The following is a 25692-nucleotide window of genomic DNA, read 5'->3' as shown; positions in this document are numbered from 1 at the left end:
TAACGCCCTGGCCTGCAGCACCGGCAGCCCATATGGGTGCTGGTTCTAGTCCTGGCTGCTCTTCTTCTGATCCAGCTCTCTGCTATGGCCTGGGATAGCAGTAGAAGATGGCCCAAGTCCTTGGGGCCCTGCACCTGCTTGGGAGACCTGGAAGAAGCCCCTGGCTCCTGGCTTCGGATTGGCGCAGCTCCAGCTGTTGCGGCCATCTGGGGAGTGAACCATTGGATGGAAGACCTCTCTCTCTCTACCTCTCTCTGTAACTCTTTCAAATAAATAAAAATAAATCTTAAAAAAAAAAAAAAAGAATTCTGGGGGTGACCAGCCTGGGAGCTGCAGCCACAGAAGATCCTGGTCCTTCCCAGCTCACCACTGATAAAGTGCCATCGATACCTTCAGGCAAACTATTAGAAGTTGGGTTCAGAGCAGCACACTGCAAGTCACTGGTGACTGAACACTTTCTCTGGGAAGCACTCAGAGAGTGCTGTATGAATTCATTGCTACTTCATCAAGCACATAACAGGCATTCAATACATTGAATTGAGAGCTCTGGCAACCTCAGATAGGCACAATCAAATATGCATTTCTGCTCTGTAATTCAGAGTAAACTCACCTTTCAGGTTATTTTAATTCCTTAACATTTATAATACTAAATGATTTAAAATAAAATCTTAAATTACTTCAATGTCAAGAAAAACAGTATACAGATACAACGTTATGGTGACCAAAGTGATACTGCAAATTTCTTACATTCATGTCAAAAAAGGTAAGAAAGGCAGAACTTTCTGAAGCACAATTATTCTGGGAAATAAGAAACTATTTCTGAATAAAATTTACCTCAAGTTTGCAAAGTACAGTTTTATACTGTACAGCAAAAGTGAATAAGCGCTCCAGCTCAGCTGACCATGGTACAGAAACAATGCATCACATGGGTAACACTGCACCGGACACTGACAAGCCAATCAAATTCTACCTTGCAACTAAGAGGTGAGAGGTACTGATGTACACAAATAGAAACTGAACAGGTCAAGAATAAATATTTAATGAACTCATAAAGCATAAAACAATGGATGCAAATATGTATCATTTGAAAACAGTCTAAAGAATTATGATTCTGTATTATTTTAACTGTTACTGGCTTAGTAAATTAAAAATATTTATCAAAAAACAAAAAAAACCCAACACATTTCTAAGTAAAATTACTTTTATTTTCATAAATAAAAAAGATAACTCATTATACAAATAACACCTTTAGCAGAAGTAATATGTTAGCTGTCACTGCTTGGTACCAAATGCAGTTAACACAAATAGTTACATCTCTCTAATTTTCACACAACTCTGAATTTGGTAATTTCCCCAAATTCTCAATGTCATGTCAGAAAGCATTAAATATGATGGGATGGGGTACTTTAGTCACAGAGTATCACCTTTGCTGAGCCAATAGAATGTTTAATTACTGATTTAAAGCAGTACTGAGTTCTACAAAAGCACTGGGCATAATACATGTTTCCATTTCATGTATGGTAATAGAGTAACACAAAAATGTCAATGTGAAAATTTAGTAACTAGGTTAATAGGCTCTATTACCTAAGATAAACAAGTCCTATAGGTAGAAAGAAAAGAGCTGTGCAGTGCTACGTAGGATTTTGTCAGTAAATGGCTAAACAGCAAAGATGACGATGGACTCTGTAATGAGGATCACACAAGATATGGGGAAGTTTAATAAATTATTTTTTTCCATAGACAACAAAATAAAACTAAATGCCTATTTGTTATTACTCCACTTACTCTGGAAACTGTGGTTTCAAATATTAAATATCATACTGTAAGCACAAATTAGCAATTCTGTGTATTAAAAAAAAAAACAAAACCCCACACTGATTCTGTGTAGCGTTTCCTAAGGAGTGTCTCTAAGCAGTGTAAACTACAATACAGGATTTAAGTAATCACTCATCTGATCACAATATTGACTTGGGCATATTCTAGCCATTCTTTGCAATGAAACGTGTACTACTACATTAGCACTTTATGCAGATTTTGTTCATTCCTCACAGGGCTGTTCTGTGGAATTAATGGTTTATCTGTGTAACTGCTTAGCACAGTGCCTGGCAAACAGCAAGTTTTCCATACACACTACTATTATTTCTATTAAGTGGACTGATCTGTCCATTACAATAGGAAAATTGGCTAACATGCCAGGAGAATAATCAAAAGATAAACTTACAGATGTGTGACTTTTGTTACAGTATTATGCCTCCACTATTTTCCAAGTCTGTGCACATGCTAACCTATCTGTTCCCAAGATTACAATCTATGATTCAGATTATACTGTATTTAAGTTTGTTCTCTAAGTTTTTGCTATGGCCTTTGGCCTAATGCAATACAATCCTGACAGGACACATGTATTAGAAAACCATAAAAAACAATGTACACTGAATCAGGCAACAAAGGCATTTTACTGTAACTTCTTTACCACAGAAGTAAAGAGCTACCAGTATAATTCAGGACAACCTACCTCACGTAATTAAAGTTTCTTCTTTACATCACACAAAATTTTACTTCAAAAAACATTTTCTATTTGTACTGTCTTGTCTTCCATAAGAAACATTAACAGCTGTTAACAAAGTTCTTTCTCTAAGTAAAAAACCCATTAGAAAACGTACTTGTAAAAATCAACTTAGGGTTACTGAAACAGAATGAAACATAGGGCTATAAGAATAGATACATTCTTAAAAGACTCAACATACCTATAAACACTGATTTTCAAGTAAATTATAGATTCTAATCTATTTAAGGGATTTGGTAGGAAAGTGTTCTGATCTTTAAGTCACTGTTTTTCTACCAGAAAAGATAAATGACGCAGACCATATCAGGTCTGTATTCAAACTAATACAATGGTGAGGGGAAAAAAAAACCCTGTCTTTGTTAAAAACTAATTCCCGTCATTCTTCAGGTATCAAATAAGGAGGAACATAAACTCTTTTTGTGAAAATATACCTGAAAGTGAAAGCTACATGATTTACACCTATAATATATTAATCTGAAATTATTATTATCCAGAGTTCAAAAAAAGACCTAACCCCCAAATACACCCGTTAGAGGCACAATAAAATCTTTCAAGCGTTGTCCTGATTAAAAAGGAGTCTGGAAACAAAGCATGGAGGTGTCTCCACTGTATTCAAAACCAAGAACAAATAAACTGGAGCCAGGTTCCCTCTGAATGTAGTATTCTAAAGTTTCAGAGAAATCATTTTAAGGAAAATGAACTGAAGGTCCATGGTTTATCTTATCCACAAGCAGTAAATTTTAAGTGCACATCTTATTTCAGAAGTATGTTAGGATAGGTAGCAACCAGTGTCTTTTTGAGGTTTGATATCTGGTTCTTTCACGGGTTTCACATCTTCTTCTGGTTTGGGTTTGGCCTAGGTAGGAAGAAAAATAGTGTAAGTACACACACTAAGATCGGGAAATAAACACGAGCTCTTTTCCACTTCAGACTTTTAAAAGATGCCATACTAGATGACAAAACACTGGGGTTAACAAAGCTACTGCAGAAGCTACATGTTAGTTTAATACATAATGTAAAGACAACATTTCAATAAAGATGAAAAAAGACTGGCAGGCAAAAATCAAGCTACTGTTCTAACTCTGTGCTCTTTCTGAAGAGGGATAAAGTGAGTGACAAACCGATGCATGCAGAAGCCTGAAGTTCAGATGCAACCTAGGAGGCTATCAGGCTCTCAGGGTACTATTTTAGAGGCTGCAAAGGATGTAACAATAGTTATTTTAAGAATTCATGGCTTCACTGCAATGTTAAGAAAGGAGCTATGGCTGCAAAACATTCTTATCCCTTTTGTAACAGATACACAGTTACTTCAGTAGTTTGTTTTGTTTTTTTTTTTTTTTAATTCGACAGGTAGAGTTATAGACAGAGAAGAGACAGAAAGGTCTTCCTTCCGTTGGTTCACTCCCCAAATGGCTGCCACGGCCGGCGCTGCGCTGATCCGAAACCAGGAGCCAGGCGCCTCCTCCTGGTCTCCCACGCAGGTGCTGGGGTCCAAGCATTCGGGCCATCCTCCACTGCCCTTCTGGGCCACAGCAGAGAGCTGGACTGGAAGAGGAGCAACCGGGACTAGAACCCAGTGCTCATATGGGATGCAGGTGGAGGATTAACCAAGTGAGCCACGGCGCTGGCCCCTATTTTAGTAGTTTGAGCCAAAAATTACCACTTAACCTACCTCTTGGTTAAGAACACCAAGAGGGACTTAGATTTAAGTGGAAAAAAAGAAAACACTCATTTTATCCCTGGAAAATTTCATGAAAGGTTGAAATTAAGTCAAATCTTTAAATAACCTACAATATGCTAAACTGGAAACAGAGTACTGTTATAGCAATATAAACATGATCTTTTCTCCTATGCAATATAAACATGAATAATTCCCTACACTCTTCTTAAAGGAGGCATTGTCAAACTGTAGCAAGGGAAGATAATGTGTTGAACACAACATCAGTTGATTTTGTAAATAAGAAGAAGATACTGGGGGCCAGGGAAGTGGCATAGCAGGTACAGCCGCTGCCTGCAGTCCTGGCATCCCATATGGGCACCAGTTCAAGTCCCAGCTGCTCCACTTCTGATCCAGCTCTCTGCTATGGCCTGGGAAAGCAGTAGAAGATGGCCCAAGTCCTTGGTCCCCTGTACCTGTGTGGGAGACCTGGAAGAAGCTCCTGGCTCCTGGCTTTGGACTGGCACAACTCTGGCCTTTGCAGCCAATTGAGGAGTGAACCAGCAGATGGAAGACCTCTCTCTTTCTCTCTCTGCCTCTGCCTCTCCTTAACTAACTCTGCTTTTCAAATAAATAAATAAAAAAAAAGACATTTATTAAGGCCCAGAGATCTTATCTTTGAGAATATTCTATAACAGATCACATCAAGCACTATAACTAGGTAATTTAACATTAGGCAAATATATTTTCCTAAAATATCAAAATAGAGAAAACTATCAGAAAGTATGAATTCTCTTTAAAAATGAGTTTCAACACATGTACACAATGTATACTCATCAGTGTAAGGTAATTTGGATATCCATCATCTCAAACATTAATTATTTCTTTGTTGTTGGGTACATTCAAAATCCTTTGTACTATCTTGAAATTTACAAGTAAATGTTATCAACCATAGTTACCCTCCTGTGCAACAGAACATTGGAAGTCATTCCTCTTATCCAACTGCACCTTTCTGAATTCTTTTTAAACTTTTGTGAATGGAAGGAAAAAGTTCAATTTCATACACTGTCATCCTTGGGTCTCTTGGTGAGATCAAAGGCAGCCAATGTTTCTGGTGTCCACTGAGTACTTGCAGGAGGAAATTCAAAAGGTACAGGCTCTACAAGACCATAATTTGCTTTGAGTTCCAGTTGTGGAGCTTCGGCTGGAATTTTCTGAAAGTAACTGCAAAAGGCAATTTAAACAGCAATTCATTCTTTTGTTCAGTAACTATTTGAGTGCTTAGTATGTTCAAGGTCCTTTGGAGACAACGGCAATTTAATGATGAATGAGAGATTTCTCTGCCTTTTATAGCCCACAGATGAATAGATGAGAAAGTTAAGAAACTTCTCAGTCACAATGCAAGCCAACTGAAGCTATGAAGGATGCAGAATGTCACCACGAAATGGGCGGTTAGCCCTGATCTAAGGGTGCAGTGACTCTCTCCAAAGGAAGCAATTAAAAGTGAACCAGGCATGTCTGAGCAATGAAAAAGCACAGAATAAGAGAGGAAGAATGAAAGAGAAAAAAGTTGCAGCAAGATTGAGTCACCAACCTATACAGGTGGTGACCTACAGTGTGAACTGACTTAATCAGGGAAAATGCCTCAAAGGACTGGGGAGAAATGCAAAACCTCATGTTCCTGCTATGTAGCTGAAACCAGAGCAGGAAGAATATGCAAAAGGACAGAAGAAAATACATTATTTCATAACCAGAAAGAATGGCAAGGAAACAAAATTGGTAGAAAAACAGGATAGTATGAGGGTGTCCTAATGACAAGAGTTGTATGTTAAGACTTCATGTCTAAACTTTAAAATCCACTTATATAATTGTAAGTAGACTAAAAGCTAGGCCCTAGACAACTGAACTTTACTACCAATTTAAATAGAAAACTAATGCTAAACTGAAATTCAATTTAACAATAAACCTTGGAGAATAGACTAACAAACTGCAATACTGGTGGGAGGGAAGTTATGGGGGGGGGGGCGGGAGCTATTGTAATCCATAAGCTGTACTTTGGAAATTTATGTTCATTAAATAAAATAAAAAATAATAATGATAAGATTAAGAATCAAAGGGATCACATAAACAAGACTAGTATCTGAAAATACTAAGCGATAGAACAAAAAAGGGAGAGAATGATCCAACACGGGAAGCGGTATACACAGCAGACTCATAGAATGGCAGGTGTCCTAAACAGCACTCTGGCCTCAGAATCAGCCCTTAAGGCATTTGGATCCGGCTGAAAAGCCCATGAGAGTATTACAGGCATGGAAAGCCAAGACACTCTGTCAAAAAAAAAGATCTCCATGAGTGAGATCCCAGTAGAAAGAACAGGTCATCAAAGAAGGAGGTGCCTTTCTCTGAAAAGAGGAGAGAACTTCCACTTTGACTATGACCTTGTCTAAATATGATAAGAGTCGGTGAACTCAAAAGGCTTCCATAGCTTTGGCAACTCATGATAAGAGCCTAGGGTGATTACTGATGCCATAAACAAGAGTGTCAATTTGCTAAGTCAACAACAGGAGTCACTGTGCACTTACTCCTCATGTAGGATCTCTGTCCTTAATGTGCTGTACACTGTGATTTAACGCTATAACTAGTACTCAAACAATATTTTTCACTTTGTGTTTCTGTGTGGGTTCAAACTGTTGAAATCTTTACTTAATATATACTAAACTGATCTTCTGTATCTAAAGAGAATTGAAAATGAATCTTGATGTAAATGGAAGGGGAGAGGGAGCGGGAAAGGGGAGGGTTGCGATGGGAGGGAAGTTATGGGGGGGGGGAGCCATTGTAATCAATAAGCTGTACTTTGGAAATTTATATGCATTAAATAAAAGTTAAAAAAAATGCAATACTACTAAAATACTAATATTTTAAGTATATAATACTAATATTACTAAAATAGTATCAGGTTGAACTCACATAAACCCATTTTCTCTCTGACATTTTTCTAGTGTATTCTTCACAAGGTTTCCAAGTTTCCTGAAGAACAAGTGTCCTGATGGTTTGACTGTTGGTCCAGGTCCTTTTGTTTCTCCATATTCTTTGCATAGTGCTTCTGCCTTTGCATAAACTACATAAGAAAGGGATATAAAGTTGTTTGAGTATAATTAAGCATGCTTATTTATATTTAAAAAGCTTTACATCAGAGATGGTAAGACATACCATTCTTCACCTGGCATTAATAGCAACACCAGTAAAAATACTGCCAGAGGAAGGTATTTTCTCTAGGTTCCAGGTTTCTGACACTATTCTTTCCTCCAGTTACCTACCGATTCCCATCCCCTATCACGCACCCAGCCAAAATCCCCTTAGTCAGTGCCTGATGATGAGCCATTTGTTTTTAAAAAAATGTGTTAACTTTCTGGCAGGATTACTTACATTTTTCTGCTTCTTGGAGAGACCTGATTGCTTCACCACATTTATCACTAGCCAACAATGTCTGGCCATGATAACAGTAAGCCTGATAAAAGAAATAATTTTGTATTCATTCTCTTCTCATATGCTTTCCAACAGTATTGCTTTATAAATAAACTCCTTTATCCATTGCTTGAAATAGCAACACAATCCTGTATCTCTACTTGAATAAGCTTTCCCCCATCTCTCTTGACACCCAAGGTGGAATAGTATCGACTTGTATCCAAATAGCCTTCAAACCATGTCCTGAGTGCCCAAGTTACTTGCTGAAATTTAAAAACAAAAACTGAACCAGGACAGCAGATCAAGAAGGAAATTATTGTGCTAGCACAGAGGGAGAGAGAGGGAGGCTTCTGAGGTTAAGGATTGAAGAGGTTTCCAGAGAAATGTATCAGCTTGAAAGTTATTCTTTTTTTTTTTTTTTTAATTGAAAGTTATTCTTTAAATATCTACTTTGGTGCAAGGGTTTACAGAATATGGTTGGAAACAAATGGTAAGAAATAAAAATATCTACTTAGGACTCAAAAAGGTTTTTGGTTCTCTCCCATGATATTCTAATCAGCAAAACAATTAAGCTTGATGAGCAATAACAGACTGGTAAGCGACTTCCAAAATGTTCAGGATGATACACTGTGTGGTGCGTATCAAGATTATCTTGAGAAGTATCCTTCTCAGCTTACAAGATGAAACAACTGAGAGAATTCTCATTAAGTATGCAGCCTCAAAGTGGGTTCTGAAGCAAACAGTAATTCCATTGCTATAATTCAGTTCTACAATTCTACATTATCTCTTTCCACCCACTTTAGTTCACAATGGCTGCACTATCACCAAACTCTTACTAAGAGCTGTCCATTCTTTGTAAAATGCTAATGCAGAGTCTGGTGAGATGAGAGACCTGGCACTCAAGGGGCTGGAAAGACAGCCATTTATCTGCATTGCTTTTTTGGCTATAAATACTCACATAAGCTGTGTAGAAACACATTTTCAAGTGAAGATATTTTCTCCATTTAGCAGAGTATGCAGGCTCCAAACTGGATAAAGTATGATCTAAAGTTACATTTTAAAAAGCAAAATATAATTTCACCCTGATTCACTAGAAGCCTTTTAGTTAGTATGTTCTGATACTATTACTCAAGCATTTACACAGTAAAAAAAAAAAATCCACTTCATTATCTGAAGTGATTTATTTTTCCAAACTGCATTTTAAGCTATATAATAAGATCAAATACAATGACATCTCTTTGATTTGTTGGTTAATGTAACTATAAATTAAAGACAATGATAAAAAATAATGTGAACACAACTTTAAGGTAAATGCTGTTTATAACATTACCTACTTAAAAAAAATTCACATCATACAACAACACAATAAGCAACCTAGTCATTCAAGTCAGAAACATGGAGGATGCTCATATCTCATATACCCCCTCCCTCCTCCCTGAATCTTGTGTAAAATACACACACACTCAGGTATCCTACGGCCAAACACCTTTTCAATTCCTGCTATTTTTATAACAATTCTTATGTTAAAAAAAAGATTTATTTATCTATTTATTTGAAAGGCAGAGCAACAAGGAGAGACCAAGAGATCTGCCATATGCTAATTCATTAACCAAAAGGCCCCAACAGCCAAGTCAGAGCCAGGCCAAAGCCGGGAGTCAGGAACTCCATCCTGTCTCCCACCTGGATAGCTTAAGCACTTGCTTGGGCTATATTTTGCTGCCTTCCCAGCAGAACTCTGGATCAGGAGTGAAGCAGCTGGAACTCGAAATGGTGTTTGGATATAGGATGCTGTTGCTGATCACAACTTGCAGCTGAACCCACTGTACCACAACATGGCCTCCCAAGAATTTTTCTAAGTGCAAAGTAAAGGCAGCCTTATTTATTACTCCTTCATGTGGTTAGCCCACAGCTAATACTATAATCATAAGGATGGTTCTTAAACTCAAACTTCATCAGACTTGTTTTATATTTTTAATGGATCCCAGAAATCTACAGAACAAAAGCCAAACTTCTCAGACTCATAAATCAATTCCTGATCTCATACTTGCACTTTCCCCATCTCTTTTCCTGTCACTCATGAGTTTCAGTTAATAGCAATGGTGTGAAGGCCCCAGGACACATTAAGTTGTCTTCTATCTCTCTATATGCTGTAAAATGTTCTACTTCCACATGTTGAACTTGTAGGGTTGGGGAATGTCCAGCCCATGGGCCATATGAAGGCCGCAAAATCATTTGGTCTGGGCCCTGCCAAGGCAACTGCAGGTGGGACTTAGAAACTCAATGAATCTATAGCAGGCTAATTTTTAAACTGATAACTTTATATGGCCTGCAAATGATGTTATAAATATTCAAATGGCCTTTGGCAGAAAAAAATTCCCCATTTCTGCAAAAACTTCTTAAGAAACTTAAAACTTCTACTGCTAATCAAAATAAGGCTAAAACACAACCTTCCAAAAGTTGTACTTTTCAAACTTATATTTTTAAAATAAAAGTTTTCTATAGAAAAACAAAAAACACAATCTTTGTCAACCTTTATCTTTTGCACACCCAGGCTGTTTATTTCATGACAAAATAATGTGATTGCACATTGGCCTCTTTCCCTATACTGTGAACCCATTCTACTTTTCTACTCAGCAACTAAAACAGTAATGATCTCATAAACAGAAACATTCATGTTTTCTAAATAAATGAATGAAAATAACAACAGGCTAATTAGAGGACCAGAGTTCTAGTCCCAACCTCCCACCTGCTAGTAGTTCAGTTACAGATTAGCCTGTAACTGTAACATGGTAATTCTCTGGATTTGTTTACTGTCTAAGGATATTAACTATAAGGTTATTATAATTACTTATAGTATCTTCCACCCCTCCAAAAAAAATTTAAAAACAAACAAGTTTTTTAACTATTTGATATGCCTGGTTAAAAAGTATGGTACTGACTCTCCATTAGAAGTTATGCGGCATATTAATTGTGACCAGCTTAACTTTTTTTTCCCAGAAAGATAAATAAAATAATGGAAACATCATTTTTTCAAATAATGAAAACAATCTAAGGATTTTTGCTTATTCTCTATTCTCTACAATCAGGTAAATCTGCAAACTTAAAAACTGAAAGTATACCTGAGGCAAACCCATTTTCAACAACCATGAATTCTGCATGTAGTAAGAGAGGCTTAAATTTTAAATTTCCAAATACATATATCAGAAATGGAAAAAAACCTGAAAGTATAACAGAATTATAAACTTACCAGCTTTTTGATAGAAATTGGCTGTTTCATATGCTAGTGCAGCAATTAGTCCAGGTGCATGTTTTAGTTCAATTGCTCGAGCAATTGTTACTGTAACCAAAAGCAACAAAGTGAACCCACACATTCACTTCCATGTATCCTACATGTAATTATAAAAGCAAAATATAAGCTGATAGTACTTTTGGGATTTTCAGACAGTTTGTTAAAAGTTTTAACATGAAAAGTAACAGAAAATGCAAACATGAACAAACAGAAAACACTGAGCTTGCTGGATGTGCTACCACAAATTACCAGCCAATCACAGAGCATTACTACTACAAAGCACCATGATACAATAGGAAAAATATTTTCAGAGAACTGGAGCTTCCAATAAAGAAAAGCAAAAGTCTACAATTGTATTATCACACAATTCTTATCAATTTCTGCCACTGAAAGAGGATTTCAAGGCAAGCTAAATCAAACAGTGAGAGAGGTAAAAAAATAAGCATGGTAATGGGTAAAAGATGAGTTACAGAATTTTATGCTGTCAGAAGTGATATGAAATAAAAATGTTCTCAAATAGCCACTAAGCTGTAAGGCCTTTTCCTCTTGAGAATAAAGGCAAACACTAAAGATAAAATTACTCCTCACTATAAATTTCTCAAAACCTGAAAGTCAATTCCAGCTAAATCCGATTTTTCAAATAACTAAATGCCAATGTTGACTTTTTCAAAAAAGAAAGCCTTCCAGTATTTAGGATACCTTCTTGAGCTTCAGCCTGACACTGGATAACATAAGCGTCTATGAGTCGAGCCTCCAAATCCCTTCCCTTTTCTGCAGGTGTGATAAGTTTTGGGATGTGACTTTCCTGAGAGAGAAAATAAAGAAGCCACATCTTATTTTTACCCAGTTGTTAGAGATGAAAAAAATAGAAGTTCTGATACATTCAATGTGAAGACTTACCAGAAATTTAGAGTAAAACAAAAAAAGTACAAAAAGGAGCAATGGTAATCTTACAGAGGATACAAACTCCTGTGTACTAAAACTCAGCATTCATACTAACAAGAAACCCAAAAACAAAGCTTGGATTATAAATCATTGCTTGACCCACAAGTTGCAATTTCATTTTATTAACTGTTTTACTCAGATTGTAAATTCCCTTTTACATGACACCCTGAATTGTCCATTCACAATAATTAAAGATACAAAGAACATTTTTTATCTTCATATAAAGAAGAAAATATACTATAATTTTTCACCTAACCCAAGACCACAGTTTCTCAATCCCTGTGAAAGCACAGGTTGCTCGTATTTTATCATGGAAAATCTCCAACACTGGTCTCCAGGAGGGCTTCAGCAAATAGTGGTTTAATCAGAACGGGAGCAGGAGAGAATCTGGCTGGAAGACACATTATCCTTTTTCCTGATTCCCAGCGCATCTTGGGCATTTAATATAATCAGAATGCACTGGACTGTCCCCCTTGCACTTTCACTGCAATGCAGAGAACACAATCACAAGGTGAGTTTTGTGAAATCATAACTGCTCCTGGCAACTGCTGCAGGAACAACAAGAAAATGGTAACAGCCATCAATTTTTCTGCTTTGTTTTTTCTTCCTATCTTTTCAGGAGACAAACAAACAAAAAAAAAGCAGTGTATTACAACTTGCAATTTCTAATTATAAAAGTCACTGAGAATTTTAAGACCAAAATGGAGACACTTAATATTCAGTATTTGGCTGTGCTCCTCAATAAAGCAGTTAACCTAAGGAAAACACAGAGTTGGCCCTTCATATTGGAGGGTTCCAAATCCACCAATTCAACCAACCAAGGATGAGACCATGTGAAGGAAAAACTGCCTATGTGAACACGTGCTGGCTTTTTCCCTTGTCACTATTCCTATACATAGAACAATTATCTACATGGCATTTATACTGTACTGACTATGAGGAATCTAGAGATGATTTAAAGTATACAGGAGGGAGGATGTGCACACATTATATGATAATTCTGTGCCATTTTATATAAAGGGCTTGAGCATCCAAGTTTTTTGGTATCTTGGTGGCATGATCCTGCAATCAATCCCCTGTGGACATCAAGGGACAACTCTGTCAGTTCTTTTCATATAATAAAACATTTGAGTAAAAAATTAAAGCATTAGGAATACACAAGCACACATAAGTATAAACTTTTTCTTTTTTTCCTTTTTTACCTTCAAATGTTTAAAAATCCCAGCTGCAATTTTTAAGCTTCGATGGACATCTTTTGCTTCATCCTCTGTTATGCTTAAAGACAGTGGTCATATTAGAAGATCAAACTTGTTTCTGGTGTTAAAACGACTAATATTTTATCATAAAACCAAATTAGTCAATTGTGTTTTCACCACTGTTTCTCTTCCTTTTAAAAAATCTGACACTTAAAAAGCCACAAGTGTACATGAAAAATATTGAAGACGTTACGAATGAAAAAAGGCCCTGCCTAGAGGTAAACTCTGGACAAAAGTGCTTTTTTTGTACTTCCAGACATGCTATGTACATAAACAAGCACAAAATATTATATATTTAATATATAGACACTTTAAAAACACATACACAATGGTAACCACCTCACATTTCCAACCCTGCTTTAACCAGCTTACTTTAGCAATAGTTTTATATCAGCACATACAATTCCATTTTATTTTTAAATGGTTGCATATTATTTCCACATATAGAATAATTTCCAACTTCTGAATATACCAGAAGTATTATAAAAATGACATCTTAATCTTATAATTCTCCAATCCTTGAAAACATTTTTTCACATACTTAAAAACTTTCTGTATTTCTGATTGCCTGTTTGTTGTTCTTTATTATATTTTTCCAACTGATTTAGTAGCTTTTGTTGATGTATAGGAATATACACTTTAAAAGCAATTTATCATATATACTGCAATGTTTTTCACCAGTCTTGTCCTTCTTTTTAACTTTGTTTATGGTACTTCTATGTAGTCAAATATTCAGTCTTATCCCTTATGGTTTCATGGTTTGCAATCTTACATAGAAAAACCTTTCATATGATAAGGTTAACCCCTATCCCACCCTTAACACCAGGTTCCATAATTCTAGTACTTAAATTATTAACATTATGGGGCAATTTCTCACTTCTCTGAAGTATGTTTTAGTCAACAGCCTACACATTTTAATGATGAAGCGCTATATATTTGAAAAGTAACATACATACATGTAACTCTTCCCCCTTAACTTACTTTTCTTTCCCAGCCAGTCTTGAAGCATACTTGGTGTACCATAAAGCTACATTAAATCCCATGGAGATTAATTCAAAAACAGCATCCTGCTGAGCACTGGAATTAAAAGTACAATTGTCAAGTTCTATCAATTATACAGACATTGCTACATGAAGCCTACTGAACATTTAAGTCAAAATGACAAAGAACTATATATATATATATATATATATATATATATATATATATTTCAAAGATTTTATTTATTTGAGAGGTAGAGAAGGAGAGACATAGAGGGAGACCCAGTACTCCTGGCTCCTGATGGGTGCAGCTCTGGCCATTGCAGCCATCTAGGGAGTGAACCAGCAGATGGAAGACCTCTCTCTCTCTGCCTCTACCTCTCTCTGCCATTTTGTCTTTCAAATAAATAAAATAAATCTTAAAAAAAAGAAAAAACTTGGAATGGTGGAAAAAATTGCCAAATTTATGTAACTCAAAACATTTAAAAAATATTTATTTATTTGAAAGCCAGAGTTACACAGAGAGAGAAGGAGAAGCAGAGAGGGGGTGAGGGGTCTCTCATGTGGGTGCAGGGGCCCAAGGACTTGGGCCATCTTCTACTGCTTTCCCAGGCCATAGCAAAGAGTTGGATTGGAAGTGGAGCAGCTGGGACTTGAACCGGTGCCCATATGGGATGCCAGCACTGCAGGCTGCGGCTTTATCTGCTACACCACAGTGCCAGCCCCAGTAACTCAAAACATTTTAAAATTTGTCAAAGTCTTGAGGTTGGATTCTTTAAATAAATAAATTTTAGAAAATATTCCTTAACTTTGGATGAAAAACAAGGGGTTGCATAAGGAAAAACAGAGAATTAGGGCTTGTCTTTTAAATATTTATTTATTTTGAAAGTCTGAGTTAGAGAGAAAGAGAGAGAGAGAGAGAGAGAAATCTTTCAAGCGCTTGTTCATTCCCTACAGGGTGTGATGGCCAGGGCTGGGCAAGCCTGAAGACAGGAGCTTCTTCCCATTCTCCAATGTGGGTGGCAGGGGCTCAAACAATTGGGCCATCTTCCACTGCTTTTCCAAGCACATTAGTAGGAAGCTGGATTGAAGTGAAGCAGCTAGGACAGGAACTGGCACCTGTATGGGAAGCCACTGTCACAGGCAGTGGGTTTACCTGCTATGCCAGAATGCCAGCCCCCAAAATGAGGTTTTAGAAATATCTTAATATTCTAGAATATTAAAATTCAGAAAGGACTCAAAGTCTGCTCTTCCTACCTAATTTATAAATTCCACATATAATATTCCCAAGGAAGACAGGAAACTAACACTTAATGAACATCTTCCTATATTCCTATTATATTATATACTTAAATTTCCTTATTTAGTTCTTCACAAAGTCCTATATCTGTGAATACCTATATACAATCGAAGAAGTGGATGTTAACTCACTGGAAACCTGGGACTACATCTGGATTTGTATGAATCCAACATCTATAGCCTTGCCATTGCCATGCAACCCCTTATCATGCTCTTTCAACAATCTTCACACCCTTTCATTCTGTTTTTAATAAAACAATAATTTCAAAGCAAACTGAGAAAGGTATAAGGGTATTTTAACAACTCAGTGGTGTTTTAAAAGTACTTAAAAAATTAGCCCCATGGACAGTGCTAGTGGGTGCCGGTTCATGTTCTGGCTGCTCCTCCTCTGATCTAGCTCTCTGCTTATGGCCTGGGAAAGCAGTGGAAGACGGCCGAAGTGCTTGGGCCCTGCACCTGTGTTGGGGAAACATCAGAGGCTCCTGGCACCTGATCAGCCCAGTTCCAGCCACTGCGGCCATTTGGGGAGTAAACCAGCGAATCAAAGACCCCTCTTTCTCTCTCTGTAACTCTGCCTTTTAAAAAAAATAAGTGAAATCTTACCCAAAACAATGAGCCCCACTATGATCTGTTTTCTGTTATAATTTCCACTAAGTAATGAAAAGGCTTTCAAGTTTTTAAAAAAGTGAAGACAGTGACAAGAAGTAAGAGATAAAATAAATACTGGGAAACAAAAGAGTATAGTGTTGAAGAGAAAGACAGGACTAACTAAACACATCTGAAATATCCCATTAGAAAAAAGAAAGCAAGAGAAAAAATAAAATTCTACTGAGCTTGAATTCAGGCAAAGACTGAAAGCCGTGTTTGGGTTCTCAATTCCCAAACCATTCTTCTTGTTATTCAAGTCAAGGCTGTTCAATTCTAGCTAACATCTGTACTGATTACCTCAAAAACCAATTTGGTCTGGGAGAAACAGATTCTATTTTTACTTAATGGTATGTATTAGGATTTAAGTTAAATGTTTTTAATTGATTTCCTGAGAAGAAAAAAAATGCTGACCAGACCTACACATTTCTTCTTCAAATGCAGAGGCAATGAGTTATCCAGTAGCTACATTGTTAGGAAAACTAGCTTCAATTTAGTGTTATGTCAGCACTGCTTACCTGGGAACCTGTCCTTGTAATGTATCAGTCCACTTGAAATTTTGTATATATCGTAACTTGCTTTCTTGAGTAGACTCATCCAATGAATTTATGAAACCTTTAAAAGGATACAAGATAATCCGGATTTAGAAGAAATATCAAGTGTTATATTCAGAAATTCCAGACATTTACTTCTTCAGGTCTGGATGAAACTTGCAGCTGTCTTTCTTCTCCTGAGTTAACAAGACATACATGTACATCTAACTTCCAAACCGTCAGAAAGAGCACACACCACCAATATATTCTCACGTTTCTGAAACTCAAGCAAACCAAACAATATAGCCTGGAAGACTAAACTATTCACACTTGAGAAGTCTAAAAATTATAAGTGAATTTCTGTATAGTTTTGTTTTTAAAAAAGGACAGAATTTCATAACTAACCTTGTAAAAGTGAAAAATACAAATCTGCTGCATTCTTCATCATTTCTGGATTACAGCTCAAATCAGTGAACAGTTCAAGGAGTCTTGCTCTGGATGATCTCAAGTCACTTAAGAGAGAGAAAGAGTTAAATAAGCCATATTACAAAGAAGCAATGTAAAAATGCTTCATATGTTTCAAAGTAAAAGCTCTCCAATATCACACATCCCCTCACCCCTACCTTCTCTAAGGAATTACCAAATTTACAGGAATGAATTCAATTAGGTCTAAAAGTAAATGAAATTTCTAATTACAATTATTTTAAAAGTTGTACTGAAATAAACCCAGTCCAATTAAAGGGACAAATCATGGATATAATTATGTAATAAAAATGCACAGCAAGTTTGGCAGGCGCCGCGGCTCAATAGGTTAATCCTCTGCCTGCGGCGCCGGCACACTGGGTTCTAGCCCTGGTTTGGGCACCGGATTCTGTCCCGGTTGCCCCTCTTCCAGGCCAGCTCTCTGCTGTGGCCTGGGAAGGCAGTGGAGGATGGCCCAAGTGCTTGGGCCCTGTACCCCATGGGAGACCAGGAGAAGCACCTGGCTCCTGCCTTCGGATCAGCGCGCTGGCTGTGGCAGCCATTGGAGGGTGAACCAATGGCAAAGGAAGACCTTTCTCTGTCTCTTTCTCTCTCACTGTCCACTCTGCCTGTCAAAAAAAAAAAAAAAAAATGCACAGCAAGTTTTAATTTAAAAAAATCAAACTGCATGCATTTAAGGTGGGGAGAGGAATTATGATTAAATTTAACCAGTTCACAATAAAAGTGCTTTGAACAATGGAAACTAACATATTTAATTTTACTATCTACTTAAAATTCTGAATGACATTAAACAAAATGTCAAAATATATTTTATTTATTATATGTATATTTTAAAGGTTTATTTGAAACACAGAAATACAGAGAAAGATCTTCCATCCACTGGTTCACTCCCCAAATGGCCACAATGGCCAGGCTGAAGCCAGGAGCTTCATTTGGGTCTCCCACGTGGGTGCGGGGACCCAAGCACTTGGGCCATCTCGTGCTGCTTTCCTAGGTGCATTAGCAGGGAGCTGGATTGGAACTGAAGCAGCCAGGACTTGAACTGGAGCCCATATTGAATGCTGGCACTGCAGGAGGAGGTTTAACCTTCTACTCCACAGCACTGGCCCCTTATTATATATTTTAAAATTTTTTTTAAGATTTATATATTTACTTGAAAGAGTTATGACAGAGAGGGAGAGATAGAAATCTTCCATCCTATGGCTCACTCCCCAAATGGCTGCCAATAGCTAGGGCAGGTCCAGGTGGAAGCCAGGAACCTGAAGCTTCTTCTAGGTCTCCCATGTGGGTGCAAAGGCTCAAGGATTTGGGCCATCCTCCGCTGTCTTCCCAGGTGCATAAGCAGAGAGTTGGATCAGAAGTAGAACAGCTGGGATTTGAACTGATGCCTATATGGGATGCCTACATCGCAGGCAGTGGCTTTACCTGCTATGCCACAATGCTGGCACCATTTTATATTGTATATAGTAAAATATATATTAGGTATGAAGTCATTTTAAAAATGAAATTACATTCTGTAACTCAACATACACATAAAGAATATATAAAAAATATAAAAACATGTAGTCAGTTGTTTTTAATATTTATTTATTTATTTCACAGGCAGAGTTACAGACAGTGGGAGAGTTAGAGAAAGAAGTCTTCCATCCACTGGTTCACTTGCCAAATGGCCCCAATGGCCAGAGCTCGGCTGATCTGAAAGCAGGAAGCAGGAGCTTCTTCCTGGTCTCCCACGTGGGTGCAGGGGCGCAAGCATTTGGGCCACCTTCCACTGCTTTCCCAGGGACCTTAGCAGAGAGCTGGATTGAAAGTGGAGCAGCAGGGACCCGAACCCACACTAATATAGGATGCCCGTGCCTGAGGTGAAGGCTTAACCTACTACACCACAGCACTGGCCCAGGTTTCATCTTTACTCCTCTGTAGCAATCAACACTGTGGATCTCCTTTTTCCTTCTTGAAATCCTTTTTTCCCTGGAATCCATTAACACTAAATTTTCCAAGTGCTCCTCTAACAGTTTCTTCTGTATTTTTTCCTACATCCCTTTCTTATTCTCACCTCCAAACATGTTCTTTGGCTTTCTGCACATTTTTGAGAACTACTGGTATAATTTAAGCTACGTCATTCTTAGGTCTACACCAGGTCTAACAAGGTTCTACTTTAGCTCCATATTCCAGAAGGCAATGAGCTTAGTGAGGGGTCTGGAGAGCACACTAAATGGTCAGAGATTGAAGACACCTGAAATGGGTAAATGTGACTAAAGAAATACTGAATGTAAATTATAAGCACAGAGTAGCAACTACATACTCAGAATTTAGGAGGCGGGTAGGTTAAGGCAGATACTCAATGTTTCAATCAATGACAGACCACATACTATGATGGTGATCCCAGAAGACTGTAAATATATAGCAGTGTACAGAGGGCTATATTGTTGTGGTGGGTATTATGGCACAGCAGGTTAAGCTGCCTGCAATACTAGCATCCCATATCAGAGCACCAATTTGAGTTCTGGCTGCTCCATTTCCAACCAGCTCCCTGCTGTCATGCCTGGGAAAGCAGCAGAAGATGGCTCAAGTACTTAGGTCCCTGCCATCCATGTGGCAGACCCGGATGGGGTTTGGCCTGGCCCAGCCCCAGCTATTATCAGCATTTGGGGAGTAGGCTGGTTGTTACCAGCATTTAGTGAGTAAACCAGCAGGTGAAAGCTCTGTCACTTTTCAATTAATTAAAAAAAAGCTATACTATTTGTCTAAATACACTCTATGATGTTTGCACAATGATCAAATCTCCCAATGTCAAATTTATTTGAATATATCTTTGTCATTAAGTGATGCACACCTCTACTAGCTTTTAAATATTTGGAGATTTAGAAGCGCTGTAGTATAGCAGCAACATTTAGAAGAGGACAGACACTTAACCTTGAATGGTCTACATATAGGCTATTCACTGCTACTAATTTCTTTTTTTAAAAGATTTATCTATCTTACCCAAAAGAGTTACATAGAGAGAGGAGAGGCAGAGAGAGAGAGGTCCTCCATCCACCGGTTACTCCCCACCAGGCTGCAACAGCTGGAGCTGCACCGATCTGAAGCCAGGAGCCAGGAGCCCCCTCTGGGTGCCCCACACGGGTGCAGGGGCCCAAGGGCCATCCTCCACTGCTTTCCCAGGCCACAGCAGAGAGCTGGATAGGAAGTGGAGCAGCCGGGACCCAAATCGGCACCCACATGGGACACCGGCACCACAGGTGGCAGCCCCACCCGCTATGCCACAGCACCAGCCCCTGCTACTAACTTCCAAGGAGGCTTATTCCAAGAAAGTAAATATCAACATTTACACACAACTGACTGAAAATAGGATAGGCTACCAATCAATCTGTCACTGCTTGAGGTACTTATCTAAGGGTTGTCAAGGGGTGATTCCCTTGACAGGGAACAGGAAGAAATTTGAATCCTCTAGACTCAAAAGTTTCCTAGTTACTTAAATGTAGGTGCTTGGCTATAACCTTACCACCCAATTTGTATAAACTTGTATCCATCTTAAAATTATAGCATTTGGAAAAAATACACCTTGGAAATGCCTAATTTAAGTTGTTCACTTTACAAATTACAAATTAGGTCCAAAGAAGTTAAGGAACCTGTCTATTACTATGGATAAAACAGCTAAGCTGGGACCAATGCCTGGGATCCTACACTGAGAATGGGTTTCACATCTTTTAAAGAGGTGTAAGAGAGGCTGGCGCTGTGGCGTAGTGGGTAAAGCTGCTGCCTGCAGTGCCCGCATCCTATATGGGCGCCGGTTCAAATTCTGGTTCCAGTTGCTCCACTTCTGATACAGCTCTCTGCTATGGCCTGGGAAAGCAGTGGAAGATGGCCCAAGTCCTTGGGTCCCTGCACCCTCGTGGGAGATCTGGAAGAAGCTCCTGGCTCCTGGCTTCGGATCAGTACAGCTCTAGTCATTGTGGCCATCTGGGGAATGAAGCAGTGAATGGAAGACACCTCTCTCTCTCTCTGCCTCTCAAACAAATAAATCTTTAAAAAAAAAATTTTAAGGGTGAACAAAGATTATTAAGTGATGTATATGGCCCACAAAGTCTACAAATATTTATTATTTTGCTCTTTGGAAAAAAGTTTGCTCACCAGTGGTCTAGAACAATAAACCAAATTTCTTATCTTTTGCTTTAGCCACTTCTTCCCACAAAAGCAGCAACTCTCCTGACTTCCCTGTACTGCTACCACCAATGTCCGAATATTTTCTATACACATATACCAAATCCTTTCCAATGTCCTGGAGCAAATCTGTTGGTAAGGTCAGTTGATTCCTCCTCTGAAATAGCTCTTTCATCTTTTGTTTCAGGTAAACTGCCCTATTCACTATCCTTAGAACAAAGATTTTCCCAATAAAAATGATTTTCTTCTTTCCCCTCTTACCATCTATATCTATAAAGGGCAGGACAGTAAATATTTTAGGCTTTGTGGACTACTCAACTCTGCCATTGCAAAGTAACCACAGGCAGCCATATATAAATAAACATGGGGCTGCCTGTGTTCCAATAAAATCTCATTTATAAAACAAGTCGTGGGGGTGGGCATTTGGTGTTCTTTGTCATGTCAGCATCCCATACTGGAGTGTCTGGGTTCAAGTCCCAGCTCTGCTTCTGATTCCAACTTCCTGCTAATGTGCACAGTAGGAAGCAGCAAGTGATGGCTCCAGTAGTTGGGTTCCTGCCACCGACAAGGCAGACCCAGATTGAGTTTCGGAATCCTGGCTTCAGCCTGGCCCAGCCCTGGCTGTTGCAGGCGTTTGTGCAGTGAACCTGTGGATGGGAGATCTCTGTCTCTGTGCCTCTGCCTTTCAAATAAAACAAAAAACAACAGTGGGTTAGATCTGTGGGATGTAGTTTGCCAAACCATATGGGACCTAAGCCATTTAATTAAGTACTGCCTCAAGTCCGATATCCAGTATGCAAACTTTGAAGTTCATTCTAACTTACAGGGATCTCTTCCACTCTGATCTCAATGAATTTACTATATGGTTAATTTACAATGTGTAAATATTACTTCTGAAGTCCATTGCATTTACTCATAATAGACAGCTTAACTCTTTTTTTTTTATGATTGCTTTAGCCTCTCTGGGACTTGTCTGCTCATCTAAAATTGAAGATGTTGGCCTAGATGATTACCAAAGGTTCAATAACCCATGACTCCACTTTTTCTAACATTTAAATTATAAGGAATCTAAGGATAGGGAGAGCATTACACACTTTTGGGTAGTTCAGAGAACCTATAAAGTACCTTGTACCCAGATGTGGTACAATCAATACTGGCTGAGATTGACTGAAACTTACTTGCAAATTTTTGAAGCAGGAGGGCCAGTGATTACACCATAGTAGTTAAAAGAGACAGGAGCTGTGGCTTTTAACGGGTTCCTATGAAACCAATGTGTCATTTTTCCCAGATATCTTCTACAAACAAAAAAAATATATATATATATGTAAATTAAAGACAAAATATTGAACAATGTAAATGGTATCAACAAACAAAATTTTACTACAGAATCATATATCTTGTATACAAAGCATTACACCCATATGTAACTAAGATGCTTTATCGTCACAAGTCAATCTTGTTGTAATTAACTGTATATCTATGGTAATCTATGTTTAGATCAGGTCTATAAAAATATAGCATTTAGAATTCTACCTATAGTAACTTCAATGTTAAATAAACAACAGCATTAGTTACCTAGGAGTAAGAAGTTCTGGTGTTCTATTGCACAGTAGGGGAAGTACAGAGAATAATAATGTACTGTGTACTTTTCTAAAAAGAAAAAAAGCTAGAAGACAGAATTTGAATGTTTTCATTATAAAAAAATAGGTAAATGGGTAGATATGAATGTTTATCCTGATTTGGACGCTACATAATGCATACATGTATTGAAATAACAAATGGTGCCCCATAAATAGTACAATCTCTATTAAAAATAAAAAACAAATATGCAAGTAAAAGTATACTCTAGACCAGTAAAGTTTAAACTTTAACGTTGATAAAAATCACTGGGCGGAGGCCTGTTAAGTGCAGGTTGTAATTCAACAGTCTAAAGCAGAGCCTGAAAAGCTGATGTAGTAGGTCCCCAGATTACACTTTTTAAATTTTTATTTATTATTTTTTTTTTGACAGGCAGAGTGGATAGTGAGAGAGAGACAGAGAGAAAGGTCTTCCTTTTGCCGTTGGTTCACCCTCCAATGGCCGCCGTGGTAGGCGCGCTGCGGCCGGCGCACCGCGCTGATCCGATGGCAGGAGCCAGGTGCTTCTCCTGGTCTCCCATGCAGGTGCAGGGCCCAAGGACTTGGGCCATCCTCCACTGCACTCCCGGGCCACAGCAGAGAGCTGGCCTGGAAGAGGGGCAACCAGGACAGGATCGGTGCCCCGACCGGGACTAGAACCCGGTGTGCCGGCGCCGCAAGGCGGAGGATTAGCCTAGTGAGCCGCGGCGCCGGCTCCCAGATTACACTTTTTAATAGCCAAGTACTAGATGGCCAACGGCTTCAAGTGGAGTACACAGGACCATACGAATGTAATTTCCAAAACAGGTTCAAATGGTGACTCTCATCTACAATGCTGAGGCTACTAGAAATAAAAAGGTTTTAAGTTGACTGTATTTCCCACATTGGCTGGTGCCAATGGATTGGTTATAATGTGTGTCCCACAATGACAGTATTTTCCACAAGACAGCTAATAATCAGTATTTTTATAATAAACAACACTACAAACTTCTAACATAAAAACAAAAAATTTGAAAAACTACTTTAGTGAAATGACAACTTAAAAATCAGTACCACACTTTTTAGATTCTTTTAAAAACACAAGTACTGTATGACTCTTGCCAAAAAACACCCTTGGGTAGGCAGTGCAGACAATACAGGAAAGTCCAGCCAAAGGCTCAAATATGGCAACTAGATTCCAGGAAATAATAGAGAAGAAATTCTGGTAAGGTTCACTTAACCCATTAGGCGCCGAGTTTTCATTTACTTCAAAGTTACCAGAAGTGGTATATTTACTGCTCAAGTCTTTATAGATGTCCTACAGATGACGATGGGACATAACGGGGTAATTTGAAGGGCTTACACAGGGCCAACAGGTTTTTCTCATTGAAAAATACTTGTACTACAGAGCGTATTAAATAACGGCGTGCAGCAGCTCCCTTGTATGTACTCATTAATGACAACCGGTTTGTGCAAAGACCAGATATTTAATGGACAGAACTCAATGAAAACTCGAGCAGGTGCATTTGCGACTTAAAACGCTCAGCGAGTCCTTTAGAACACACCACCTAACAGCTCCCATACAAAGCCCAACTGAGGCATCCGCACGCACATCAACCGAGCTCCAGACACTGGCACATGCTGCGCCTAATGCTGTCAAATTTTCTACAAATACTCCTTTCAGGGGGCCTTCCACATCCAGGTCTGCGCATCCACACTTCAGGAAGGAAGGGGCTACGGCCAGTACTCCCGGGCCCCGCTGCAGGTGCCCTCTTCCTCCGGCCGCACCCCTAGCTTTCTCGGGAATTCCGACGCTGGCGCGGAACGACGCCTCCCGCCCCCGGCAGGCTCCTGGGTGCCTTCAGAGCAACCACTAACCCGCCTACACCAAGACGACTCAAATTTCCAACAGCGATCCCCACTCCCGAGGCTCCCGGTCCTGCAGGAACATACCTGGGGGTAGCTCCCGGGCTCCCTAGGTCCACTTCCTGTTTACCAGTCTCTTCCTCCGCAGCCCGTCCCATACAAGAGGCCGGGCGGCGACATGCGCATGCGCCAACACCCCGCGCTCCCCTCTTTGCGAATAGGCATTTCTGTGGAAAGCCGATACTATCAACCCGGGACAGGCGGACCGACGAGGGCTCTAACTCCTAGTTAGACTACCATATAAGAGCTCCAGCTGCCACTGGAGGTTCTGGGCAGGGAGGTTCGGAGAATCTAGCTGTTAATACCCCTGACCACCGGGTCAACCTTATTTTCTTTCGTTTGTTTCAAGGCGTTAGACTTCTAAAGACCACCATCCAGAGATCTATGGAGATAGGTGTCACAGGGGGTGACCCTCAGCCTGGGGCTCTGGGGAAACAGGGACAGGCAAACACCCTTCTTCGGACATACTTACTGGCTTTTTCAGAGTCTGTCAGCAGTGCTTCTGAGGAAAGAAAAGCAGTATCGTGGTCCACAAGCGAGAAAAGGAGGGAGTCGGTGAACCGAGACCACTGCACTAGACAGGAAGACAGGCCGGCGCCCGGCCAGAGTCACGTGGCCTGGCGGCCATGACAGCTACCGAGGCGGCCGCGCGCGCCACTCGGGGGCGGGAGCTGCCGCCCCCCTCAGAACGCTCGGCCCACCAGCCCCTCCTAACTTCTGCTCCCCGGTCTTCCCTCGTGGGCTGCGAGCCCTAGCTCACAGAGGAAGGGCACAGTCGGCCACGCGGCCGGAGCCGAGGCAAGACGCCGCAATAGCGATGGCGGCCCGCGGTGGAAATGGGGCGGCCTCAACCTAACGCGGGGCGGGGCCTCGGGGGCGGGGCCTCGGCGGG

The 25692-nt window shown here is 39.4% G+C and overlaps 1 protein-coding gene across 4 annotated transcripts; it reads right to left on the bottom strand.

The window, feature by feature from the left end:
* Positions 1 to 1183: 1183 nt before the first annotated feature.
* On the bottom strand, positions 1184 to 25636 carry BROX (BRO1 domain and CAAX motif containing). 4 transcript variants are annotated; one of them, XM_062210392.1, is made up of 14 exons: positions 25273 to 25636; positions 24828 to 24967; positions 22458 to 22574; positions 17038 to 17144; positions 16618 to 16714; positions 14157 to 14252; positions 13122 to 13194; positions 11674 to 11779; positions 10933 to 11022; positions 8644 to 8729; positions 7647 to 7728; positions 7188 to 7338; positions 5285 to 5444; positions 1184 to 3419 (listed from the first exon to the last, which is right to left on the bottom strand). In XM_062210392.1, the coding sequence occupies exons 2-14, from the start codon at positions 24896 to 24898 to the stop codon at positions 3333 to 3335; spliced, it is 1323 nt and encodes a 440-aa protein (XP_062066376.1). In that variant the 5' UTR covers positions 24899 to 24967; positions 25273 to 25636; the 3' UTR covers positions 1184 to 3332. The 4 variants fall into 4 exon arrangements, with proteins under 4 accessions (XP_062066376.1, XP_062066377.1, XP_062066375.1 ...); XM_062210393.1 differs by lacking the exon at positions 24828 to 24967; XM_062210391.1 differs by lacking the exons at positions 24828 to 24967; positions 25273 to 25636 and adding an exon at positions 22855 to 22900.
* Between the last annotated feature and the right edge of the window lie 56 nt (positions 25637 to 25692).

The sequence above is a fragment of the Lepus europaeus genome, chromosome 14, assembly GCF_033115175.1.
Source record: "Lepus europaeus isolate LE1 chromosome 14, mLepTim1.pri, whole genome shotgun sequence".
Taxonomy (NCBI): Eukaryota; Metazoa; Chordata; class Mammalia; order Lagomorpha; family Leporidae; genus Lepus; species Lepus europaeus.
Note: the sequence above shows the minus strand (reverse complement) of the source record. Positions and strands in the feature narration are given on the sequence as shown.